The sequence below is a fragment of the Pongo abelii genome, chromosome 3 (genome assembly GCF_028885655.2).
Source record: "Pongo abelii isolate AG06213 chromosome 3, NHGRI_mPonAbe1-v2.0_pri, whole genome shotgun sequence".
Classification (NCBI taxonomy): domain Eukaryota; kingdom Metazoa; phylum Chordata; class Mammalia; order Primates; family Hominidae; genus Pongo; species Pongo abelii.
This window is the reverse complement of record NC_071988.2, coordinates 150374560-150395436: the sequence shown is the minus strand read 5'-3', so window position 1 is coordinate 150395436 and position 20877 is coordinate 150374560. Positions and strand designations below refer to the sequence as shown.

The 20877-nt window shown below is 45.5% G+C and overlaps 1 protein-coding gene across 7 annotated transcripts in view; it reads right to left on the bottom strand.

The window, feature by feature from the left end:
- The window catches only part of JADE1 (jade family PHD finger 1), a 64732-nt gene extending 51885 nt beyond the window's left edge, over positions 1–12847 (bottom strand). Inside the window, exon 1 of one of the 7 annotated variants that reach the window (XM_002815136.4) lies at positions 12637–12847. Coding sequence is in view for 1 of the 7 variants with exons in the window: in XM_054554493.2 (XP_054410468.1) it covers positions 10677–10695 (19 nt within the window). In the remaining 6 variants the exon portion in view is untranslated. Of the gene's footprint in view, positions 1–6083; positions 7444–10676; positions 10812–11115; positions 11212–12223; positions 12346–12404; positions 12522–12636 lie in introns of those variants that run through there. The other 6 variants (XM_054554495.2, XM_002815135.4, XM_024245914.3 and 3 more) reach the window with 6 other exon arrangements.
- Positions 12848–20877: the final 8030 nt, after the last annotated feature.

The window sequence follows — 20877 nt, the reverse complement described above, 5'->3', positions numbered from 1 at the left end:
GCTGGGATTACAGGCATGAGCCACTGCACCCGGCCATGATTTTAACTTTTTACGATGATTGTGTACTATACTTATAATAGTAAAGACAATTTTTTTTGGCCGGCGCAGTGGCTCACGCCTGTAATCCCAGCACTTTGGGAGGCCGAGGTGGGCAGATTACTTGAGGTCAGGAGCTCGAGATCAGCCTGGGCAACATGGTGAAACCCCGTCTCTACTAAAAATACAAAAAAATTAGCCGGGCGTGGTGACACATGCCTGTAATCCCAGCTACTCAGGAGGCTGAGGCAGGAAAATCACTTGAACCTGGGAGGCGGAGGATGCGGTGAGCCGAGATCGTGCCATTGCACTCCAGCCTGGGCAACAAGAGTAAATCTCCGTCTCACCAAAAAAAAAAAAAAAAAAAAAGATTTTTTTTTGAGAGACAGAGTCTCGCTCTGTTGCCCAGACTGGAGTGCAGGGGTGTAATCTCTGCTCAGTGCAACCTCTGCCTCCCAGGTTCAAGCGATTCTCCTGCCTCAGCTTCCCAGGTGAGGTAGGAGGGTAGGAGTAGTAGTCTCAGGTGTAGCTGGGACTACAGGCGCACACCACCACACCCGGCCAGTAGTAAAGATTTATTTCTTCCCTGCTCCTCACTATATAAAAGGCCCTGGAAGCACAACTTCTTGCCCCAATGCAAAGCACCAGCCTATAACGAGCAACCATCAATAAACTATGTATATGCCACCTCTTTCCTGAGATGCGGTATCAAAGAATTGTCTTGCTTTAAAAGAATATCTGATGCAAAGGTGCAGAAGAAAAAAAAGAGAAAAGGTAATAATGCCATAAAATGCTATTATTCCCTATTTGCTTGATTAGGTCATCACATACTTCAAAAGCTTAAGTTTTTGAAACAAGTAAAAACAGCCAACATTAGTAGGAGGTCACTTAAAATATATGCAATAATAATAGAAAAAAACTAACCCAGACAAGAAAATTAGGGTTTAAACTACACACAGGCTGGGCATGGTGGCTCATGCCTGTAATCCCAGCACTTTCGGAGGCCGAGGCGGGCCAGATCACCTGAGGTCAGGAGTTCGAGACCAGCCTGGCCAACATGGTGAAACCCAGTCTCTACTAAAAATACAAAAATTAGCCGGGCATGGTGGCAGGCACCTGTAATCAGGTTGGTGGTCTCAAACCTGGCAGCTACTCTACTCAGGAGGCTGAGGCAGGAGAATCGCTTGAACCCAGGAGGTAGAGGTCGCAGTAAGCCGAGATCGTGCCACTGCACTCCAGCCTGGGCAAAAAGAGTGAGACTCCCTCTCAAAAATAAAGAAGAATCCATTTCAACTCCTTATCCATTTCCACAGTAGTACTACTTTGGAAAAAATTTAAAAAGGCTATGTTCAAGAGGTAGCTGGAAAATATGCCATTCCTTCCACCTATGGCAGGCATGGTTGACAAATTAGGTCATTCTTTTCCATACCCCCAGGCACATACCTTCAGAATCCTCCTTACCACAGTGCTACCACGAAGAGAGATAAAGCCCATTTGCCCTATATGTCTTATTCCTCGTCTCACAGTTTTCTGACAATTTATCAGGGAAAGCTAGGGTCAGATTAATCTCTTCAGAATATATAAAAATGAAATGTTTATTTTTTAAAGCATTTCACTGAAATCAGGAGTTTGTGTTCCATTCTGCCTTGGGGGTCTCTGAACCAGGTACTAATTTCTATAATACAAACCTACACACTTCATGTCAAACTCTAAACGCTCATTAGACACTTTAGGAAAACAAAGTGCTTCTGAATGAACGAAGGTAAGAATAAGTATGAGAAAGGATTCTACAACCCATTATTCCATCCATGGTGGAATAAGCCAATAAATGCTAAATGTCTACAGGGTAATTTTAAAAGATTTTTAAATGCTCAAACCAGATGTTCTTATACAGGATATACAAAGCAGCTTCTGCAGAAACCAGACTCAACCAGCTAATGACAATTACACTGTGCACAGATTGAAATGCAGCTGTTTTTCAGGAACTTTGTTCCTTGATTATACCCGGTTGTCAGAAACTATCCGTTACCACTAACAATGTTAAGTCACCAAAAATTTTTAAAGTACTGTTTTTAAAAAAAAAGAGAGAGACTCCCAATGTTGTATATTTGAAAACCTAGATGACACACTTGACAAAAACAACATTTACACAATCATCCAAGTTACATATGAAAACAAACATTTCATCACAATTGTACAAGCCTTGTTATGATCATGGTAACCTAAGGTGGTCTCAAACCTAGCAGCAAGGTCTAGAAAGCACTCTCTGAGGCTGAAGTCTCAGTCTCACAACGCAGACTGTGTCTACAAGTCTCACAACAGATGTGTCTACAAGAAATCTTCCCAAAAGAAACCCATAAAATCATAATTAACTGCAGAGCTAGAGAGGATTTCAAAAACAATTTAAAATAATTTAATCCACCTTTCCTACTTTTAAAGAGGAGTACATGAATTTCTGCATGTTTATCAACTTGCACAAACACACATAAGTAGATCTTGTGCAAAGGCAGTAGCAGAACCAAAGACCAGTTCCCCAGGTGGGTGGGCGGGCACTCTCCTCCCACGCCAGCCACCTCCTCACAGATTCCTGGACTATGGGCTTCTTCCTCTCGGATGTACACTGGGATTTAAAAAGAGGTCATGTGAATGATTAAGGCCATGATATGTTATCAGAGAGCAAAAACTTAAAATGTAATCAATGAACACCAGTCTGTTAACTTGGAAACTGAAACACAGATTCATGGCAAGATGGTCACAAATGCCATTCATTTTGTGTAGTGAAGCACACAAAAGGTAAAGCTGGAAGAATGTGTCAGCAGTTCCTTAAACACTACCACAGGAGTATGAGTTCTCTCGGAGTGGCAGGCATTAACTTCTGATTGCTGTGACACATACACCCTACTTGACATTATCTCCCTCTGTAGTGGAACCCAATCTTATAATACATATCCTCTTACACAGGGCTTCTTAGCTTGACCCCCCTGGAGGGTGTGAGAGATGACCAAGGTATTTGTTCTTACCCATTTTATCCTCAAAAGGGATCTAGGATCAGAATCCCAGCTACTCCAGAAGCTAAGGCAGGAGAACTGCCTGAGACAAGGAGGTTGCTGAGCCGTGATCATGCCACTGCACTACTGCCTGAGCAACAGAGACCCTGCCCCCCAAAAAAAAACCACCATTGCACTCCAGCCTGGGCAAGAAGAGCGAAACAAAAACAATCCACAGCCCTCAGGGTGGCCAACTACCTCCAAACAAACTTCTAATTTCAACTTGTATTTTCAGGTTCCTAGAAGGGAGCTCAGCCACCAGCAGAAACAATCAAGTAGCTGCTGTGTCTTACTATAAATCTGGGGAGGCCAGGGAGTGATGGCCAAAGTAGGCAGAACCTTTGAGCTCAGGAGTTCGAGAATAAAGAAACATAGCAAACCCCATCTCTACAAAAAATACAAAAAACTAGCCAGGCCTGGTGGGGGATGCCTGCAGTCCCAGCTACTGGGAAGGCTGAGATGGGAGGATCAAGTGAGCCCTGGAATTTACACCACTGCACTCCAGCTTGGACAACAGGGTGAGACCCTGTCTCAAATCAATCAATCAACCAACCAATCAGGGGTCAACAGCCTGTTTCTGTATGGTTTTTCAGCTAAGAGTGGTTTTCACATATTTAAATGGTTGAGGGCAGAGGGCCAAAGAACATTTCATGACATACGAAGTTTATAAAAATTTTACATTTCTATATCCATAAATATCACGTTCACATTCATTTTGCCCATGGTTGCTCTGGCACAACTGCAGACTTGAGCAGTTGTGACAGACCATATGACCCACAAAACCTAAAATATTGACTACCTGGCTCTTTACAGAGAAAGGCAACTGATCTGTCCTATAAATCAACCGATCAGTAGTATGATGTTTATAAACCACCATTATGTGTGTTTAGTTCAATGTCAATCAATTACCAGGTGCTGGACAAGCACCCGAAAGCTTACAAAATTAAGGATCAGACACAATCACTCCTTAAGAAGTCCCTAACTATGGCCGGCCATGGTGGCTCACATTTCTAATCCCAGCACTTGGGGAGGCTGAGGCGGGTGCATCACCTGAGGTCAAGAGTTTGAGACCAGCCTGGCCAACATGGTGAAACCTCGTCTCTACTAAAAATACAAAAATTAGCTGGGCATGGTGGCACATACCTGTAATCCCAGCTACTCAGGAGGCTGAGGCAGGAGAATTGCTTGAACCCAGGAGACAGAGGTTGCAGTGAGCCTAGATCATGCCACTGCACTCCATCCTGCGTAACAGAGCGAGACTCTATCTCAAAAAAAAAAAAAAAAAAGAAGTCCCTAACTAGAATAGGCAATAATCAAAAGGAGGGCATTGAGGAGACCTCTAAGCAACTTAAATAAAGGCCACAGTAAAACCAGTGGGTTTTTCTCAAAAGAAAACCCCTGAGGCTCCTACTTGGAGCTAGTGTACACAAGTTTTAAAAACTTCTAACAAGCTTCTTATTTGATTTTCAAGTTAATGACCAATAAGCAGAAAAATCACTGTTCTCAACAGGCATTTTAACTACAATACATGGTAACAGTGGCAGTAAAAGGATCACAGAGAAATCATAAAAAGAAGTCACCAGAATTTAAACACTTAAACTAGAATCCAAGGATGTGCTTAAGGAAACACCCAAGTTTTCTGGGGGAGAGCTTCCATGGGTTTCAGTTTCAAGTGTCCCCAACTTAAAAAGTTACAAACCACCAACACTCAGCCTCTATATGTTAAGTGCATCATTGCATTTCCACATGGAAATAACTGATGCTCATAAAGACGACAAAGAGTAATCAATAAAAATTTTAAATTGCATTTAGTGTACTTTGTGCTAAATTAAAGCAAGCCATGAAGTTCAACCTCAAGCAACTTGCTAATAACATTGCTATTTCTTGTTCCTTACCCTGGTGTAAGTGGGAAACAAACAAACAAACAAAAAAAAAGATTATTTTATGCCTCAGTGTGGACCCACACCACTGAAATCTTCACTTAAAGTAAGTGCTTATAAACTCTCATGGAAGATGCCATGAATTCTCAAATTAATAAAATCTCCTGCACAAGAGACACTAAATGATCAATAGTTTAAAACATTACTGCCATTTTAAACAATAGTTTAAAACATTACTGCCACCAGCCACACGGGTGCACACTTGTAATCCCAGCTACTCAGGAAGCCAGGGCAGGAGGACTCAGCTCTGGAGTTCAAGACTAGCCTGGGCAACCTGAGCAACATAATGAAACCTCATCTCTCTAACAAAAAACACAGACAGACAGATGCCAATTGTGAGTGCTTTCGAAGTAATAGAAAACTAGCCAGTCACGGTGGCTCACACCTGTAATCTAGCACTTTGGGAGGCCGAGGTAGGTGGATCACTTGAGGTCAGGAGTTTGAGACCAGCCTGGCCAACATGGTGAAACCCCGTCTCTACTAAAAAATACAAAAATTAGCCAGGCACGGTGGCATGCGCCTGTGATCCCAGCTACTCCGGAGGCTGACTCACTTGAACCCATTGCAGCGAGCCGAGATCCCACCACTGCACTCCACCCTGGGTGACAGAGCAAGAACCTGTCTCAAAAAAAAAAAAAAGAGAGAGAGAGAAAACTGTAGTTTACTTCGCTCAACAAGTAAGCCCAAAAAAATCTAAGGTTTTAAAAATTAACTTTCTTCAACTGCTCTCTATCACATTATGTCTTACCTCTACCTGAAAAACCAAAGGCAAAAAGTAAATACTGAATTCGTTTTAGAGTAACCAAAATTTGGTCACTGAACATTTACTGTGTGCACATCGTATACTATGAGTCTAAGGGATTAAATGTAAAAATATATGGCCCCTTTCCTAGTGATAAAGGCTTTCCATTCCAAGTCTGGTAATCTTTATGTTTGTGCTTTGAGGTGAGGAAAGGATCCTTAATAATCATTCAAGTCCTGCGCTAGGAAAGGCCCCATCATAGCCAAAGTTTCGTCAATTTCTTCCATTCTGTTCCATGACACCCAACCTTAAACTTACAAATTGTCACTTCTATGTGTAATTAAAAAGGCCCTCCAAGGTCATTTTCTTGCATTTATTAGGAGAGCAGAGTAACTTGCTTCATCAGGGCTACGAACTGCAAAAAAAGAAAAAATCAAAATAATGCTTACAACCTCATGCTCACAAACCAAAGTTTTCATATGAGAAATACACTAGGCAAAGGACAATAGACTCAATTAAATCTCAACTTTCTGAGATATTACATTCCACAAACATAAAAAGAACAAACATAGTAATTGTCCAGATTGTAAATACATGGTCATATAAAGTGCTGCAAAGACCTGAAAACGGAGAAAACAGATTTAACTTTAAGACTTTTAAGGAAACAACTTACCTGTCTCAGGAATTAAAATACTTTCCTAATTTAAGATTGCTGATACCTCCTAAGAAACTAGAAACTCCAAGCAAACCCACCCTTCATGTTTAAAAAAAAAAAAGTATTGTTGAATATGGTGCCAATTCTCTAAAGGCTTGTACAAGGGAGGAAATAAGTTTAAACGTGACGTAACTTTCACTGTTTTAACAATCAAGCTAAACCTCTTAATGCCAACCCAAATAAAAAGCAAGGTGTGTTCGCTAATATGTCATATTTCCCTCTACAAGATATCTGTTTTATAAACCTCATAGGAAAACCAGTTTTATAATACAAATTCTGACAGACCATTAACTGTAATGCTGTAACAGGTGCCCCATAATACTAAATGACAGGGAAGAGCTTCACAAACAAGAAAGTAAAGAAGCAAGCAGAACCGTGACAGATTCCTATGCCTCCTCTTCACTCTGACCAAACCCTAAAGAGACAGGATGTAATCCGTGTTTGATATCTTGATGTTTATTGTTCCAACCACCTCAGTACTGAAACACAAACATCTGATAAATCTTTTTCCAACAAGTCTGTGGAAAGTAACATCAAGCAAGCAGATGATCTCCAAATCTAAGATTTCCAAATTATAATAAATACCATTTTGATTTCCTGCTTTTTTAAAATCCAGGCAACTTTATTTCCAAAGGCTTGCCTCTTCAGTGTCAGATATTCTGTCAAAAAGTTACTTAAGATTGCCGGGCGCGGTGGCTCACGCCTGTAACTCCAGAACTTTGGGAGGCCGAGGCGGGCGGATCACGAGGTCAGGAGATCGAGACCATCCTGGCTAACACGGTGAAACCCCGTCTTATTAAAAATACAAAAAAATTAGCCGGGTGTGGTGGCGGGCGCCTGTAGTCCCAGCTACTCAGGAGGCTGAGGCAGGAGAATGGCGTGAACCCGGGAGGCAGAGCTTACAAGGAGGCCGAGCTTGCAGTGAGCCGAGATCGCACCACTGCACTCCAGTCTGGGCGACAGAGAAAGACCCCGTCTCAAAAAAAAAAAAAAAAAAAGTTACTTAAGATTAAAATCTACTTAAGGGAAACAACCAAATGCAATAAATGGTCCTTTATTAGGCAGTGGTTTAGACAAAGCTTCTGTATTACATTCTGGGGCTAAATGGGGAAATCTGGACATGTCACAGTAATAGATTATATTAAAACTAACCAAGCTAGCTGACAGAAAAAAAAAGGTCCTTAGAGCTGGGTGCGGTGGCTCACGTGTGTAATCCCAGCACTTTGGGAGGCCGAGGCGGGTGGACCACCTGAGGTCAGGAGTTCAAGACCAGCCTGGCAAACATGGTGAAAACCCGTCTCTACTAAAAATACAAAAAATTAGCTGGGCGTGGTGGCGGGAGCCTGTAATCCCAGCTACTCAGGAGGCTGAGGCAGGAGAATCGCTTGAACCTGGGAGGCATAGGTTGCAGTGAGATCCCACCATTGCACTCCAGCCTGGGCAACAAGAGCAAAACTTTGTCTCAAAAAAAAAAAAAAAACCCTTACAGATGGTATATACATATATCTCATTTTTATTAAAACACACATGTACATGCATAGAAAATTCTCTGAAAAGTAATACAGTAGTCATCTATGGATGGTAGCAATTTGTTTTTATATTTGTTTCCTTGTATTTTCTAATTTTCAAAAACGTACATGTAACACTACTTGTGTAATAACTTTTTAACAGCTCCTTAAAGTCAAAAATCAATATCGATCACGTGCCTACTATACGTAAGACACAATGGAAATCTGCTTTTACTCTCACCTAGTCCTCCAAGTTTGTTTTTTAAGTCATCTTTCTTCCCCAACCACCCAGGCTAAGCAACAAAACACATTTCCTCAAACTCCAATAGGTTTTCTCCCTCTAGTTTCACTCAGACACATACTTTTCATCGCTGTCCCTGTATAGCTACTCTTTCAACCTTGATAACCAATGTAAGCAAAGCACTGGTTTACAAGCAGAAAACCAGTCAAGTGAAGCGGGGAGAACTAAGAAGGTGGGGTTTTTTTTTCTTTTAAATGAACACATATCTACCTTTGTTAAAGCTAAAATATATGTGCAACCAACCCAACTTTTACGAGCAAGCAGTCTGTAATCTTAAAGGTAGAATCAAGTTCAAGTTCTACCTCACTTTCAGACACTCCCATTATCTCTGCTAAATAGGAACGAAAGAAAATAGGAGGGAACCTAACACTTAAACAGCTTAAAATTATATTTATTCTACACATTAAAATGACAATGCCAAGTAATAGACACTTATAGAAGTATGCAAACTTTGAAGAAGTCAGCAAAATACCAAGCAGAAAGTCATCTGATTTACAAGTGACTGTAAGCAGGCTGGGCGCGGTGGCTCACGCCTGTAATCCCAGCACTTTGGGAGGCTGAGGCGGGCGGATCACGAGGTCAGGAGTTCGAGACCAGCCTGGCTAATATGGTGAAACCCCGTGTCTACTAAAAATACAAAAAAAAAATTGCCAGCCGTGGTGGCACGCGCCTGTAGTCCCAGCTACTCAGGGGGCTGAGGCAGGAGAATCGCTTGAACCCAGGAGGCGGAGGTTGCAGTGAGCTAAGATCATGCCACTGCACTCCAGCCTGGGTGACAGAGCGAAAGACTCTGTCTCAAGGAAAAAAAAAAAGTGACCGTAATTAAATGAGACTAAGATCTTTGGGATAAAAGGACAATAAAAATTCTGGGTTGCATGTACTTGCTAAGAGTGTTACTCACAAAACACCCCATTCAACTCCCCGCACATATGTTGCCCACCTACAACAAATTATTACATCAAAAGTGTTGACTCAATGCAAGTATGGACATATTGAATGCTTCCTTTCTCCACCTGTAAGTGATTAAATCTTGATCAGTTGTGATTTGATCAAAATGCAACTTACTATAAAATCTGTAACCACTGGGGAGTCACTACCTAAATCAGCTTTCAGGGAAATAATTTCCTTCTATCTTAAAACTAGTTCATTAGCTTTGAAAGGTATTAGCCTTGAGCTACAAGTAGCAAGAGAGCCAGCCTTCATGGCGGGTATTATAAAAAGGAAAAATAGTTCACCTAATCAAAAAACCTTTGGGAAAGAACCCCCTAAGCATTCCCATTAATGGAAACCTCAGATCCTCTCCTACTTTCCTGAAAACGTAGCTGTCTCAGGTCCTTCACTGCAGCTGTCATTTTACAAAAGAAAATTTAAATTGCCTCTTGGCCGGGGCAAATAGAGGGCGACAGCCCCTCGCCCCTGCCGAAGCGAGGCAGGGCGCCAGCCCTCTCGTTACTAGAAGGCAAGCTAAAGCTCCTTTTAAACGGTCTCCGGATGACGACGCATTCCTAACGGGTTTCGAAGGCATATTTAAATCGCCCGCTTTTTTGTTTGCTCTCAGCATTCACCGGCACCGGGACTGCGGCCGCCCCTGCCTGCTTGGGGTGGGAAACCTGGGGCCAGCAGAGCCCGGCGCGGGGGGGAAACCTGGGGCGGGGGGAGACCCGGGACGCGCCGAGCTGGGGTTGAGGACTCGAGAATGAGGAGCTCTCGTGGGAGAGTGGCGGAGTGAGGGGGGGACGTGAGAAGGCTGAGGATCCCAGCAAGGGGGGCACCCCGGGGTTGTGGGGGAGCTGGGCCGACGCCCCGCAGCAGCGAACGCTCCGCGCGGCTCCCGCCGCCCGCCGGGGAATGCGCAGGGCCGCGGCTCCGCGCGGCGCCGCCCCCTCCCTCTCTCCCAATCCTCCTCCTCCTCCTCCTCCTACTCCCGAGGCGACAGAAACAACAGCGCGGGAGGAGGGGAAAGTAACTCCCGGCACCTCCGCCGGAATTAGCCCCGGTGCAGTGATGACACCTTCTCGTGGCGCAACCAAGCCCCGCTCCCTCCGCAGCGGCGTCCCCGCCGCCGCCGCCCTCTCCATTTGAAAGTGGCCACCCCCCGCCGCCGCAGCTCCTCCCGCCCCGCCGCCGCCAGCTGCACCAATCCGCTCGGCCCCAGTTGCAAATCAAACGCTCCCTCGCGTCCAGAAGCCACTTGCGCCGCTGGAAACGGCCGCGCCGTCCCCCTCCCCAAGTCCCTCCGGGGCGGCACCTTCGGGCTGGGGCGGGCGCGCCGGCGAGAAACGGTTTTAAGATGGGAGCGGCAGCGGCGGCGGCGGCGAGGAGCTCCGAGCGGGCTCGGCTCCCGCTCCCGCTCCCGCCCCCAGACAGTTCTGGAAACTGTGTATCACCTCTGTCACAGGAAGCCATCCGGCGAGGAAGGCGGCGCGGAACCAACAAACAAACGCCTGCGGCCGACCGCCGGAACCGGCGCGGGGACCGCGTCGGGCTTCGGGCCGTTCCCGGGGCGGGGGCGCGGCGGCCACCCCCGCGCCGCGGGCTTTGTGCGGGGCGGGCGCGGCGGGCCGGGCGTCCCCGCCCCCGCAACCCCCCACCCCGGCCCGGGCGGCGCAGCTGGGACCGTTAGGTGACGCTCCGGCCGCGGCGGAGAAGCAGCGCCTCGGCCGCCGCCCGCCCCCCATTTCCACACTGGGCCGCCTCTCCTCAAACGCCAGAGGCGGGCTACAAAAGTTGGCCCCAGGGCCACCCAGCACCTGCCCACGTGCCGCGAAGGCTCGCTCCCGAGGCTCCCCCGGTTCCCTCCCCCGCCGCCCTCGGCCGCCAGGTCACCTATTACCGGTGGGAGGGGAGAGAGGCTGCTATTTAAACGCCCGCGGAAGTTGAGGCACCCCCACTGGCGGGTGCCGTGCACCTGCCTCCCGCCGCCGCGCTCCGCCACTTTGAGCAGCAGCCGCGTCCTCAGCCCCGCCTCCTGCCCGAAGGCGGGCGGGGGGGAGCGGGAAGGAGGTGGAAGGGATCGAATTTCTCCAGCAAATGGGACCGTTCCGACAGGATTCGGTTCCCCGGTCAACATTCCACATTCCATCCCTCTCCCGCATTTGCAAGCCAATGCCGAGCAACCCGGAAAGCCTGCTGGCTACCGAACAACAGCCCCCAACTCGCAAACACAGACTCACAGGCACAAGACACGTGCACTGAAGGGCTCTGCAACTTGCAGTCCCGGGGTACACACTACACGTTCATTTAAGGAAGGCAAGGAGACCAAGAGACCCCACCCCCACAATTTGCAGATGGTGCCAAAAGGTTGCAATTTGCAATCCCCTTTAAGTTCATGATTAATCGGTACTTTGCTCTACCAACGCCAACTCCTACCCCATTTCATCGATTAAGGGGTTTTACACTTTACAAGCAGTCGCGCTGTGAGTAAAAGATCTGATCACTGGAAGCCCAATTCGGAAGAATCTAATTGCCAAACTGTCCCTCCACCCCCACCCCCACCCCCTCTCACTGCCCTTGAATTGATGCAATGAATATTTTGCACATGTGGTGACGCGGTGACAAGAGCCAGGGCTGCGGCCACCACACACAGATGTACCTACGCACACCTATGTTTGGACAAATACAGTCCCACCACACACACGGTCTCACACACTCTGGATTCATATATGTACGCGAACCAGCGTTCTGCCATTGCCATCTGTCTACCAAGTTGCTACTATGCTTTCCACTTTCATGCAGCCTAATGCACTTTGGCTTTCTAAAAAAAAAAAAAAAAAAACCTATAAACTAAAGCCAACTTAAACTGGGCTTCTGCTCCTAAACGCGTTTAATTGATGATTCGCCTGAAAACCGCATGTTCCTCGCAAATCCAAAAGAAGAAATAGCTCTAAGTCTTCAGCCCCCCAAATTTGAAAAAAAAAATCATAATAAAACTTACTGATCCAACATAGATCAATTTTCAGGATCCAAAAATCATCCTCTCCTCCTCCTCCTCTGGCCCCCGCCCCGGCAGTGCCCAAGTTACTGGTGGGATAGTAACGCTGCGCTCAGCGGCTGCCTCCCTCCCTCCTCGCTACATATCGAGAACCCAATCTTTTGGCGCCATATTAATGACGTACTATATTATTTCCACTAGGCAGCGACCTTCGGCATTAAATTACTCCCGAGAACTCCCGAGCAAAGCAACAAAACCATCAAATATGGCTGAGCCTCTCGGCTCGTCCTGCAGCCGCCGCCGCCGCCGCCGCCGCCGCCGCCGCCGCCGCGGGACCGGGACGCGCACACGGACCCACACGCGGACACACGCGCGGCGCGCCCACCCCGCGCGCCCCCCGCGGCCCGCGCGCGTACCTGCTGCGGAGGGGTTCGGCCGAGGCGCTGGGCTGGGCGCCGCTCGCTTTCTCGGAGCTGCATGAGTTCGGGCCGCGGCGGGCGGGCGGGGAGCCGGGCGGGCCCCTGCTCTTGCCGGCGCGCACACACCGGGCACTCGCGCACGGAGGCACTCTCGGTCTGGCGTTTGGCTTGTTATGGAGGAAGGACTATGTGAATCAAACTCATTTCTGGGTCACTGCTGCCACAGGGGGGAGCACTTTAATCCCTTGCCAAAACGGAGAGGGTGGGGACGGGAGGGCGGAGGGAGCATGCGGGAAGCCCGCGGCGCTGGGGGCTCGGTCCCTCGTTAACTCTTCGCAGTCCTCGCCGCAGCCGGCTCAGCCTGCGCCAGTAGGGGCTCGCAAAGAACGGCACTGTTCAGCTCTTAGTCTCTTTACTTACTTCACCCACCTTGTGAGCCTAGAAATTCTTGAGGTGTCTCCAAGCAGGGAAGTGGGTTTTTAAATTAGCGCCTTCAAACTGCTGTCCCAGTTTCAACTCTTGTCTGACATCTAGAAATGGATTCTTTCAGAATAGTTCAAAATTACGTAGATTAAAATACGGCTATTAAGATATGTCATTTGGGTGAAAGGTTTTATTTTTAGGCTGAGTGGCAAAATAGTTGTTTGTAGTAACAGTTTTAGGGAATTGCACATTAGGATGACATTTTTAAATATAGGTAATCCAATTCTGAATAACATCTTTACCTAAATTTGTATGGAAGTGATCATTGCAAATGAGCATTAATCCATTAGAAGATATTATTTATAAATTGACACCACTTTATGTTACACATTACTACAGAATCGGACATCTCCCAAATACGAGGAGTGAGCCTAACGCTAAAACTAGAATTGCAGACTAGTATCAGATCAGTCATCAGAGATTCATTTGGGGGGTATGTATGTGTAAAAATGAGTGGTTACTGATTTTCTGCAGAAGACAAGCTTGCTTTTTCATATAGAGGGGGCAACATACTTCTTTCATGGATTCGCCTAGGGAAATAGAGGGGTATATGACATTCAACTTCAATGAGAAAAAAGTACGGATTAAAAACTCCCATTCAGGGCGGGCGCGGTGGCTCACGCCTGTAATCCCAGCACTTTGGGAGGCCTGGGTGGGCGGCACCTGAGGTCGGCAGTTTGAGACCAGCCTGACCAACATGGAGAAACCCTGTCTCTACTAAAAAATACAAAATTAGCCGGGCATGGTGGTACGTGCCTGTAACCCCAGCTACTGGGGAGGCTGAGGCAGGAGAATCGCTTGAACCTGGGAGGTGGAGGTTGTGATGAGCTGATAATGCGCCATTGCACTCCAGCCTGGGCAACAAGAGCGAAACTCCGTCTCAAAAAAAAAAAAAAAAAAAATAGGAACAGTGATCACTAATTACAAAATTGAATATCGAACCCAAAAGCCATATGTATCCACAGGTAGAATCTTTCTGAATATATCAGGTTTGATTTCATGTAATCCCACACCAGCCCAACCACCCACATCCAGACCCACATCCAGAACATTATAAACTGATAAATGCGACAAAACAAAACTAATTGAGCCTTTCAGTTATTTTTCAGAAAACAAAATAAGCCAATGGAAATCCTAACTACTGTATGTGTCCTCTCCTGTTTCACTAATGAAGAGTAGAAAGACTCCCTGCCAGTCCTATTCATGTGTTCACTTAATCCTGTTCAAAGCGACCACACATGTAAAGCACTGTGTTAACTATCATTATTACTATTCTTAGTATTGCACTTCAGTTATTGTTATTTTTATTGGTTCACCTTGCACATACTCACTGTAGAAGTTAAAGTACACAGGCTTTGTAGCCAGACATGGCTGGATCTGGCTCTATCAGTTACCAGTTTGTGTGCCTGTGGGATAAAAGAACTTTATCTGAGCCTCAGTTTCTTCCCTGGTAATAAAATTAACAGCTGGCCCCTAACCTGAAGGGTTGTTAAGAGTAATCAGGCAACCTCATAACAGTTCAGGAGTAGAGGCCCTGGCAGTAGGAGGTTGTCCACTCCCTCGGCCATCACTCAACTCTTTCTTGGTTTTCTCTCCATCAAAAATTGCAATTTTTCTAAATTCCAAACAGCCTTACTTCACGCATTCATGTTAAGAAAATTTTTGCCGACTGGGCGCGGTGGCTCATGCCTGTAATCCCAGCACTTTGGGAGGCAGAGGCGGGCGGATCACGAGGTCAGGAGATCCAGACCACCCTGGCTAACACGGTGAAACCCCGTCTCTACTAAAAATACAAAAAATTAGCCGGGCGTGGTGGCAGGCGCCTGTAGTCCCAGCTGCTGGGGAGGCTGAGGCAGGAGAATGGCGTGAACCCGGCAGGCGGAGCTTGCAGTGAGCCGAGATCACGCCACTGCACTCTAGCCTGAGCGACAGAGCGAGACTCTGTCTCAAAAAAAAAAAAATTTTAAGTCACATTTGCTGCTTACTCTTGTACTTGCTTTTTCTATCAAAAACATCAGGCACCAACGAAAGTATTGAATAAAATGGATGACAAAAATAAAGGGATAAAATGGCACAGAAATTCCCCACACTGACACATTGAACAGGACTGAAGGTGCCGTGTACAGAGTCTCAATTATGCCATGGCTTCAGAATACTCATCAACTGAAACAGTGCTATGTGCTATAAATAGCCCTGGACAAGAAGTCAGGAGACTCCCACCAACTCCCAATATGACTCTTTGGGCTTTAGTTTCCCCACTCAGATGATAGGAAAAATAATGTCTAAGGCCCCTTTCTCTTTAACATTCAGTCATTTCTGATTTTCTTACCAAACTTAGAAACGTGATGATTATTTGAAGAAATGGCGGACAACTTGAATCCATAAGGAACATGTAAAAATATTTTGTCATCAATGATCAGCAGTTGGCATTTCTTAAATAATAGGTGTCTCTTGCCATCAGACCACAAAGGAAACTCCTATACAACCTATTTCTAAAATGGGAAAGGCAATGATATGGTTTGCCTTGCGGCAGCACAGATAATACAGCCTAGAATAAGAAGTACTAAGCTGGCAATTAGGAAAGCGAGTTTCTGATTCCACTTTGTCACTTACTGTCTTACCTTGCCAAATCATTCCGGATCGTCATTTCCTAGTCTCTGGAATAGTTCTTTTTAATTCACACCTTATTATCAGAGATGAAAAGACATTCAACAAAATAGCTACAAGGTACTCAGTGTAATCGAAATATCAAGATTCTAGTCTTTCCTGTTCGTAGTGATAATTACAATTCTATATATCCTGTACATTCTGCTGTAGTCATAAACAGTTTAATTATTTTCTTCCATAATAATGGGGTTTTATGAAATAGAAATTTGGATATTTATATTCATATTCCTGACTTTGAAACCAGACTTGATTAAACCTCTGAATGTTTACTTAGTCATTTCATTTCATCTACTTCTCTGTAGGTAAAGAATTATAAGGCCTTGATAAGAGATTCAGAATTGTTCATATTTGAAATGAAGGGATGCATACACTAAAGTCCTGTATTATCTAATTCCTTTAGGGAAATGAGCAAGAAATTCTTACTGGCAAATACCACTGTCAGTTGGTATACATTCCGACGAGATAATTTTTTTTTTTTTTCAAGATCGGGGTCTCACTCTGCCACCCAGGCTGGAGTTCAGTGGTCCCAACATGGCTCAGTGCAGCCTCCACCTCCAGGGCTCAAGCAATCCCCCCACCTCAGCCTCCAAAGTAGCTGGGAACACAGGCGTGAACCACCACACCTGACTAATTTTTCGTATTTTTTGTAGAGACAGGATTTCACCATGTTTCCCAGACTGGTCTCAAACTCCTGAGCTCAAGCGATCCGCCCTCCTTGCTCTCCCAAAGTGCTGGGATAATAGGCGTGAGCCACTGCGCCTGGACCCAGAGAGAAGAATTTTTTTTTTTTTTTATTGTAAAAGGGTAATCTTGGATAAAATGGGTTGTATCCTAAAAGTTTATTTGCATGTACTTTAATTTTTTGGAATTTTGTGCCAAAAATGTCTTCTTACTAAAGAAGGCTTAGATTGTTATTTCTAAAAATAATTCTAATAACTAAATGATAAAAAATAACTTTTTATTTTTCAACCGGGCATGGTGGTTCACGCCTGTAATCCCAGCACTTTGGGAGGCTGAGGCGGGTGGATCACTTGAGGTCAGGAGTTTGAGACCAGCCTGACCAACATGGTGAAAACCCATCTCTACTAAATATAAAAATTGGCCAGGCACGGTGGCTCACGCCTGTAATCCCAGCACTTTGGGAGGCCAAGGCAGGCGGATCACAAGGTCAGGCGTTCAAGACCAGCCTGGCCGACATGGTGAAACCCTGTCTCTACTAAAAATACAAAAATTAGCTGGGCGTGGTGGCGCGTACCTGTCATCCCAGCTACTTGGTAAGCTGAGGCAGAAGAATTGCTTGAACCTGGGAGGCGGAGTTTGCAGTGAGCTGAGATCTCGCCACTATACTCCAGCCTGGGTGACAGACCGAGACTCCGTCTCAAAAAAAAAAAAGAAAAAAAAAGAAATTACCCAGGCGTGGTGGCGCATGCCTATAATCCCATCTACTTGGGAAGCTGAAGCAGGAGAATCGCTTGAACCCAGGAGGCGGAGGTTGCAGTGAGCCGAGATTGCACCATTGTACTGCAGCCTGGGCAACGAGAGCGAAACTCCGTCTCAAAAAAATAATAATAATAACTTTTTATTAATTTTTTTGAGTAATATTGTATGAGGGAGGGATGTAGTTCAAAGAGGAATAAGTACATATAATTCTTTTTTTTTTTTTAACACCCCTTGTCCTAATGTATGGTACATATAATTCTGAACAAGAAAAGTTGAGAGACACAGTCAACACCTGTCTGAACTCTGTGACACAGGAGATGAAGGGTAAGAGATTAGGACTAGAATTCCCTGTCTGACCTGCTGATGAAGTCACCAGTCCTGGACAACATTTTAGCTCCTCCAGGCTTGTCATTACAACCTCCAAATATATGGAATATTTGTTTCTTGTTGCTGTCAGTACCAACTAAATTTTTTTTTTCTTGAGATTCTTTCTTCCCCTTCTTTTTGTTATCCTTTGCTTGCTTTTCATTTTGGTTGTTTTAATTTTGTTGATTTCCATAATTTTAGTGAAAGTAAAAATGTCAAAGAGAAATAAGTATGAAATGGGATAAGAGGAGATAATTCCACCAGATGGAAATGACCAAAGCTGAGGAGGTTCAAAATAAGTAAAGCTCTTCCCTAACCATGAAACGAATACATGATAATGAAATTTTGAAAATTTAGAAAAATGAAGTAATAAAACACAACCATATGGATAACTATTATAAACATTGTCCATTTTTTGGTCTTTTTTTCTATGCATTTTTCATAAAATTGGAATGATGCCACACATTCCCTTTTACATTCTTCCTTTTCACTTACATCTTTCAATTTTTCCATTTGGGTATTAAATACTTTTATGCAATGTTTGTGCATTTCAGGTCTTTGACCCCCTCTATGTTATTATACCTTCCTCCACAGGTTACTTTGGCTATGCATTCTCATAGCTACTCTCCCTGGACCTTGTCAACTACTGGAAATTTCTGCCGTCTTTATTATCAAACTCAAGTATCTCCCATTTTGACCACTACCTTTCAGATTTCCAAAGTCTATACATCCCACCTTACCCTTCTTTTTATCTGAAAGTCCTCTGATCTACCCCTCCAGCCTTTTCTTACCAACAACAGAACGGATGTAACTCATAAAGCTCTAATCATCAGCAGCAGCACCTGAGAACTTGTCAGAAATGGATTATTTCCAGCCCCACCCCAGACCTACTGAAACAGAAAGTGGGATCCGGCAATCTGTGTTTTAACAACCCTTCCTGGTAGTTCTGATCCACACTCAATCAGAAAAACACTTATGTAGGTCTCACTCCCACCTACCACCTCTAACCAACTGTTTTCTGAACTTTCTTGTCTAATGTTTCTTCATTCTTCAGACAAATGTGTTAAGCAATTAGTATGTCCCAGGCACAGGGCTGGCTAGGCACTGGAGACAAGGTAAAACAGGCAAGTAGTCCTATTCTCTGTCCACAGGCCAGTAGAAAATATTAAAAAGTGATTACAATAAACTCCAGGGTTTGGGGGAGGCATATAGCATACACCTGATCTGCCTGGTGGAAAGAGGGTGGCCAAAGAAGACGTCGGTCTAAAAATAAGTGACACTAAAGCTGAAACCCGAAGCCATCAGCCAAGTGAGGAGGAGGATGGGGGCCAAATGCTGACTTTTTACGAGCCCTTTGGCTTCAGGGTAGAAAACTGGATGGCTTGGGAGGGCGGTGGGTTTGTAGACTGGAGAGAGTAAGGCTAGTTAGGAGGCTAGGTGACAGTTGAAGGCAGGCTGAACTGTCGTCGTTGATTGTGGAGTGCAGAGAGGCAAACAAACCACCCTGTGATGAGGGCATCATTAACATTGTCTCAGCTCTTCAGAGGCCTCCAGCTCTCCCAGTTCTGGAGCTGCTGCTCTAAGGGTACCTGGGGGATGTCTCTGGGGTTTACAGAGTCCCTGGGGCATGTCAGGAGGGTGTCCACAAGGCAGAGGCAGTGTTTTGGGCAGAAAGCAACATGTGGGGGAAACAAGCAAAACTCCTGATGGGCAGTGAGTAGGTGGAAGTCCTGGTACAGGGGGATCCAAGTCCTCTCCCAGCACCCAGAGCCGAGGTTCAAGCAGCACGGCTGAGCAGAGGAGGCCTCCCCGACGGTGCCTGGGGAGGACTCGGACCCCTCATGGGGGTCCTGCTCCAACCCTTCTTCTTCCAAAAGGCCTGGATCAGATCCCAGGCCTCCCTAGCATCCTGGGGTCACCACCCCATAGTTTCTTTATCCCTCCATCTGAAAGCTTCATTTTTCCCCACTTTCTTCCACAATTCACCTTAATGGCCCATTATAACCTGAGCCCAAATCATTAGCAAATGAAAAACCGGGTTCACTTTTCTCTAAGGCAGAGCTGGCTTGGTGGGGAGGCAGGAGAGGAAGCAGGGAGGGAGGTACTCTCCCACTGGTTTAGTTCTAATGTTAATGAAGCAAAAAAAAGGAGGTAAAGCAGCTAAGTTTCTGTGTTAAAGCTGCTTGAAAATTCACTTTGTGTGTGTGTGCATGTCGGAGGGAGTGTGTGTGTTTCTGCCACGAAACATATTTAAATGTAGACAAGACTCGATGGGTTAGATGTCAGAGATGAAGGAGAAGTTGGAGTAAAAGATGACTCCAAAGTCTGTGGCTTAGAGAATTGAGTGGATTTCTTTTTTTACTCAACCAACAGTTGCTCATTGAGCACTGAGTTCAGGATCTATAATGGTAGAGACAAGTAAACCCCTGTCTTTCTAGTGTTTACTTTTATTCTCGGAGACAGTGGGAATATGATGAGTTCAATTTGAGGTGCCCAGGAGACATCCAGTTGAAGATGCCCCAGAAGGCAGATGGGAACCAGAAGAAATCTGGTACTGGAGAGAAAGGCTGGGTTGCAAATATTGCATTAGGAGCCATCAGCATAGAGAGATTAACTGAGGCCACCACAGTGGATGAGATCAATAGGAAGTTTCTATAAAGTGAGAAGAAAACAGAGCCTAGGCTAGAAACTAAAAAGAAGCATTTAAAGAATGGGCAAAGGAAGCTGCAAAGCTGCAATGGTTTCCTTGAAGACAGTCCTAGAATATTTCAAACATATTAGCCTTCTTCATTCCTGAATTTGGACTTCTAAGCTACTGGAGAAAGTCACAGATCTGTGCTGATTGGTTCCAGAATATACTCATTATCCCCTACCTCCACAATGCCCTGAAATCACTCTGTTTTCCTAGTCAGTTCAGTCTGCATTCTCCTGCCACCTGCCTCAGCACTTTCACTAGAGCTTCTAACCTACGTCACTATCACGGAGGTAACAAGCCAATGGACAAGAATGCCTTCAGCCTTCCGGCACCAAACTTGTAGACAGTCTTCCTTACAGGCCCGTCCTTGCTCTTCTTTCCTGTGGGAAGCTGACCTTCCCTCCACTTGTGCCCGGATTCCCCTCACAAGTCCCTGAGACACCCTAACTCAAGATGCTGGTCTCAAACTCAAGATTAGCCCTTCTCTCTCAGGTCCCTTCTTCTTTTCCTACTCACTCCTTCTCAAACACATTTAAATATACTTATGTTCCCCACTAAAAAAGCCCCCTTCCACTTTACAGCCACAC